The following is a 6045-nucleotide window of genomic DNA, read 5'->3' as shown; positions in this document are numbered from 1 at the left end:
TTCATGAACCAGTTTTCCCAATATCTCAAAATAATTAATCTGGTTGTTCAAAATTTTAATCCACTATATTTTATTGTGGGAGTTCTATTCAACCTTCTACCATCGACACACTTACTAGAAGACCTAGGAGGAAGAGGATCCGGTCAGTGATGAAGTATATATTTTACGTTGGGGTGGTCAAGCCGGACACAATAAGAACATTCTCGAATCGATGATTTTCTCTTATTTTTTTATCAATCAATTTTTATTCTTCGTTTTTTTTTTTACATTCAAATCTATTTTTCTTTGGTTTCTTTCATTGTTTCCTTGTTTCTCATGTTGTTGAAAACTCGTGGTAAACAAGTTTCAATATGTTTACTGTAGAGAGTGGAATCTCTGACGGCAAAAGAACAAGAGCCAATCCACCACCCAAATGAGAACCTAAATTACAACGAGCTTCACTCTTTTCAACTTTCCATTCGCCTTGTTCCTATCAAACAAGCCTTATGAAGGGTTTTATACTAGACATTTAGTCACGGTCAAACAATGGCTGCGTTTGGTTGAGATTAAAAAACCTTGTATTTGTTTTTAGAAAAAACTAAACTGCTTATCCGGTGTTGGTAAAACTGTTTTTACAAAAAACTTCAAAAGTGATTTTAGATTTTGTACATGAGATGGAAAAGCTAGGATTCCTAGCTTTTGAAAAAAAATACTTTTTAAGTTTGCTATACAAATTACTGTAATATCCTCGTACAAAGTGTTTCTAAGTCATCTGTACTTTGCCCAGTATGATATTCTAAATTCTATCTCCCCTTGTAAATTGTGAGGATTTTTGTACCATAATACATAATTTTTTTCTATGCTTCATTTTTTTTTAATCTAAGAGTGTAACTTTTTCAAAAATGATTTGTGCATATTATTAGAATATCGTTGGTCGTTGAAGTCCAATAGTAGTTTGTCTTGTTACGTTATCTTTTTTCTCTTTGATTTTTTTTTAAGAAAAAAATATTATTCATATTTATGCATATAAATAAACGTATTAATAATTATTATTTAATTTTTAAAAACATGTCTATTTTAGTCTTTTTATTATAATATATTTATTTTACCAAAAGCTAAATCAGCTTTTGTTACCAGCAACAATTGTTTATAAACAGTTTACCAAACACCTTTCTGTTTTTGAAAAAACAGTTTTTGAAAAAAAAATATTTTTTTAAAAAACAAAGTTATGTCAAAGGGGGCCAATTAGTTGTAAAGCACTATATACTTCTTGAACTGTAGTATTGCCACATTTTTTTTAGTTATGGTCCCTGCTGTTCATAACCAGCCTTGTCTCCTTCGGCGGGTAATCAATAATTCATGAAGAGCTTTTGGTAGAGAAAAGAAAGAACACAAACAAGTACAATTTGGTATGAATGTTGAAATCTTTTTCTTTTGTTTTCTCATTATGTTAAAATTTACGGGTACACAAGAATGAAGGACCACTAAGAAGTTGAATTTCCTAAGGCAAACTCATGATGATATAAACTCAATCGCTACACACAAGCCCGCTCAAACAAATTATCCGGCAACAAGGCGAAATTGCCGTGCACAAATAGGTTACCCTCTAAACACAAGACAAAATCAGGATTATCTAAATCTGGGAACCAGAAGCAGATTATACATACAGTTTATTGATAGAACCCCGATTATCGTTGAGGTTAGGACAAGTTAAGAGCCCAATATCTAGCTTTTGTGATTCTGCTTGAAGCCGAAGAGCGGTCCTCAATTGGCTCAGCTCTTGATGAAGATTTAAGTTTTAACTACTCTGGTCATTGGAAAAGTGTTCCAAGTGGTTGTATTGAGGTGAGAGTTGCTACACCTTTGAACTGCACAAATAACAACACACAACCATATAAGATGTCTTTTCAACTCATTTGGTATCACATTATAGTTATCTTAGACGAAGAAACTAGAATGAGTAGTTTTAGTTACCTTCTGTTGTTTGTACTTTTCCCGTATTGCACTACGAGGATCGCTATTGCTGTTTATTTGCAAATCTGACATTGCAAGAACTACGTTTTTAAGGTCGGATGCTTTATATCCGGTATAGTGCTCTAGAGTACGGTTCTGCAAGCAAATACACCTCAGTTTTAATTCATATTTCTTTAAAGGGTTCTGAGAATGCTAATGAGTATACGAAGTCATTAAATTGCATACCCATGGGTGATCTGACTGGTTAAGTGTCCATCTAGCAAGGAAAACCGCGGAAGCAGCGATGAGAGATGGCAAGAACTTGAGGAAGTTGTAGTCAACAAGAGTCATCTCTGCTATATAATTTGCCAGAAACTCCAATTCAACAATCGGAACCTGTACATGAGTGGTAGTGCAGATATTAAAACACTTCTATGCTTAAATCATTTTTTTTTTCAAAGATTTTGAGACTAGGCATGGGATAGGCTACCTTGTTTGAAGATTGGGCTGCTTTAATGAATCTCCTAAAAACCAAAATAAGTTTTAGGTTATTATACTGAGTACAGCACTTCACAATTCAAGTTTAAAAGTTGTAAACCAGCAAACTACACTACCTTAAGAAAGTTTTTGTGGTCGGCACAGATAAATGAAAGTGTAATACGTTTAAAATTTCACTCTCCATTTTCAGTACCTGCAAAAAAAAAATTCAGAAAAACATTAAATTTGCAGCTGATGAAGGGAACACTAATTTTTTTTTTAGAATGAAACATACCTCTGCTCTTGTGTATGTACTATCAGTGATGAAGCAAAATTCTTCGGCTCGCGGTGCACAAATTTCTTCATACTTCCTGAAAAAAATGGTGGAAGCAAAGAAAGCATTAGGAATTGATATTGACATAGAATCATTGTATCAGAAAAGATCTTTTTGGGAATGTAGTACTAAAATTGACTTAAAATGTTAAGAGAATTATATCTTAACCAGTTCTTGTTTGATATTGTATGTGCTCTTTCTTCTGATATCTGAGTATCATGTTTTTTACAAAACCATAAAGGAATAAATATTTTATTAGAAATGTGCAATTTAGCTACGAAGGATGAATAATTATCTTATGGATAAAAGGTTGTCAAGCAAATTCTGTACACCAGTTTCACCAGCATTATACTAATATAAATAATAATAAATAAATTGATTCAAAACCAAATTCTTATAATTCCCATATTGCTTGCGAAAATAAACAAAATAAGATCTTTCCGACAGCATGATTACATACAGCAAAACTTACGAGGCAATAAGCATGCTTGCAACCCCAACCAGTTGGAGTCTTTGCTTTTCGATATGATTGCGAGAAAGATATCGATCAATCAGACTTATCGTAAGATAAAGCGTATCTGGAACCAAATTGTACTCTTCAGAAACCTGTAAGGTGTGATTTATGTAGTTACGATCCAACACACGAAATGACGGCAGTTATATTATAGTACATGACTAAGCAGGTTAATTGATACGGACCTCAACTAGCCAATCAATCAAAATTGCACGCATATTTGGACTAATGTCAGTCTGCAACTCCTCCATATAATTACTAGATGATCTTCGCTCTACCTGTGAGGAAAAAGTTCTGGTTTAAAATTGTTTCAACAATATCTTATTGATATGGGCATATAAAATCTTTCTCAATAATGAACCAAGTGGCAAACCTCTGTAAGGCGTATATTGTTATATATATACGGAGCATACAGACTGCAGGCTTGAGGATCCTTCAAGTTTGAGTCAATATTCACGAATTCTGAATCACTTGACTTCTCGTAGATCGAATGTTCTTCTGCAAAATGCAAAAAAAAAAAATGATGAGAAACGCTGTAAATACCAAACCATTTGCAACAGAACTTAGATTTGAACACAACTAAGTGAAATTTTTTATTGGCGTGATGAGTTACATCAAACAAAAAAAAATAATTCCTTGGATGATATGTCATAAAACCACTATTGCAATTTCACACAATCACGTACGAAAAACAGAAACAAGAACCTTTATTTCCAGAACTTTGAAGACCACAGTCACATTTTGCAAAGACCGGTTCACCATCAGACTTAATGGGTGGTAATTTCTCATCTTCATCTAACTCTACTGCCATACCAAATTCTTCTGATTCGGCGACCTTTATTTTGGAAAGTTCCTCTGCCAACTTTGTTTTAGCATCTTCTTGAACGGGTGGGATTTTTTCACACACATTCCTGGCCAGCTTTTGAATCTTTTTCGGAGGCTCTCTTTCTGAAGTCTAGTACCATTACAAGCCAAGATCAGTTTATTTACATCAAACTCAACAAATCGAACATTTTATCTTGCTTTACACTAAGAACCATGCCATGTCCCACGAATATAATTAGATTCAAAGAGATATTACACCTCAAAATTTTCAAACTAAAGATTGACTATTTTTTCACCTGATCTTTTAGCGCATTGTTGGTAACGTCCCTAAGAACCGCCCGTCGTTTATGCTGAAAGCTAGAAATGGTAGCGTTAGAAGCTATGTTCTCTTCCATTTCCGATCTTTTGGATTTCATTCGCAGAACACGCTTCTGGTCCTGAAAAGGCTTCACCGGCTGTACCATCCCGCTTGATGTCCCCAGTGCTTTGGCCCGAGCCCGCGTGACCCGTACTAAAGGCCTTTCAAATTTTGAAGCATTGTTTTCTTTGTTCATTTTTTTGCCCCAAGCGAGAGCAAATCGTGAAACTAAATCGAACACTTTATCATCGAGCCTGCACTGCAAAGTTGTTTCCGACGTCAGATCAATAGCGAGAATGTTTTGGGTAATGATATAAAGATCTTGTTTTCTCTGTTCAAATCCACCAAATAATTTGTTGTAACTCAGTACAAACATAAAATCAAAAACCTTGTAGACATGAAAGCTTAAAAAATTCCACTAGTTAGCATGTTACTGTTTTCCCGAGCTAAATAGAGTGCATTGATAAAACTTTACGGCTCTCTTGCTTTTCTTTGGGGGAAAAAGAATCAAAACAACAATGCCGATAAAAGAAAGCCCTGTTAACTACTCGAGTCTTTCTCTACTCTCGAATAATTAAATAAATAAAAAAATTGAATTGGTAATTGGTACACACTTAGCAACCAAACAGTACCAGTGGATGAACAAAAAAACACAATATTAAAAGAATCCGAAACCCTAAATCCTTAAAAATCGACTATTTGGCATCACTATCACAACAAAACACACCTCAACACCCAAAAGATTCATAACTTAGCCCCAAAATATTTTATATAAAGCATTAAAATTATAAAGATAACAATAAAAAATAAAACAAAACACAAAGAAAAAGATGAACTCAAGCCACAAAATAATATATGATACGATTTTATTTTGTCGAGTTTTTTTCAAGAACACGCAGTCACGTACATAATAAGAGCCGGCATTGCCGATCTAAGTAGCGGACTATAAAACGCCGCCGTTATCGTTACAATAACCGAGCTCGGAGTCTGACCGGAGCCGGAATTTCGGCATGAACGACGACGTTTCACAACTCAACGAAGCACGCGAGATTATAAAGATAGAAGAACTGAGCTTACTCTGTTTCTCTGTAGAGCTCCGACAGACCTTCCAATGGCTGATCAGAAGCTCTCTGTAGAGAGAGAGAGAGAGAGAGAGAGAAATACACAGTCGCACACAAAGGTCAGGCTTTTTGTTTGGCTTTTTCAGAGAGAGATAAAGAAAGCGATAGAATCAGAAATGTTCGAGAAAAGAAGTGAAAACAGCGTTTCATATAGAGTCTATAGAGAGAGAGAAGAGCGGGACGAAAACGCAGTTTGAACTTCCGTAATTTTCAGACTATGATGAGGGTAGTACCGTAATTCTTGCAACGCCCTGGCTATTTTCTTTTTCTTTTTTACTTCTTTTATAATTTTATTCACATTTTCTTCTCTGCTTGTTTTGCTTATACACGCACACACACCCCCTCTGAAGTCAATTCGTTATTGACATATTTTTTTTCTTTTTTTTTTTAAATTTCATTTATTCTGTCGAATTGTCGTTGACGTGTCACTATTTGACCTGATCTCCTACGATGAGGAGCGCTCTTCGGCAATGAGAGGTTAAAT

The 6045-nt window shown here is 34.8% G+C and overlaps 1 protein-coding gene across 3 annotated transcripts; it reads right to left on the bottom strand.

The window, feature by feature from the left end:
* Positions 1-1384: 1384 nt before the first annotated feature.
* Positions 1385-5677, bottom strand: LOC149391374 (cyclin-A2-1-like). Of its 3 annotated transcripts, none has more exons than XM_089618491.1 (12): positions 5518-5677; positions 4379-4699; positions 3963-4212; positions 3631-3755; positions 3443-3535; positions 3216-3349; positions 2705-2780; positions 2547-2623; positions 2423-2456; positions 2179-2328; positions 1954-2088; positions 1385-1847 (listed from the first exon to the last, which is right to left on the bottom strand). In XM_089618491.1, the coding sequence occupies exons 2-12, from the start codon at positions 4634-4636 to the stop codon at positions 1791-1793; spliced, it is 1389 nt and encodes a 462-aa protein (XP_089474617.1). In that variant the 5' UTR covers positions 4637-4699; positions 5518-5677; the 3' UTR covers positions 1385-1790. The 3 variants fall into 3 exon arrangements, with proteins under 3 accessions (XP_089474617.1, XP_089474618.1, XP_089474619.1); XM_089618492.1 differs by having other exon boundaries at positions 4379-4694; XM_089618493.1 differs by lacking the exon at positions 5518-5677 and adding an exon at positions 5348-5465.
* Positions 5678-6045: the final 368 nt, after the last annotated feature.

The sequence above is a fragment of the Urtica dioica genome, chromosome 7 (genome assembly GCF_054948205.1).
Source record: "Urtica dioica subsp. dioica isolate 48M chromosome 7, U.dioica_male_clone48M_v1_H2, whole genome shotgun sequence".
NCBI classification, from domain to species: Eukaryota; Viridiplantae; Streptophyta; class Magnoliopsida; order Rosales; family Urticaceae; genus Urtica; species Urtica dioica.
Note: the sequence above shows the minus strand (reverse complement) of the source record. Positions and strands in the feature narration are given on the sequence as shown.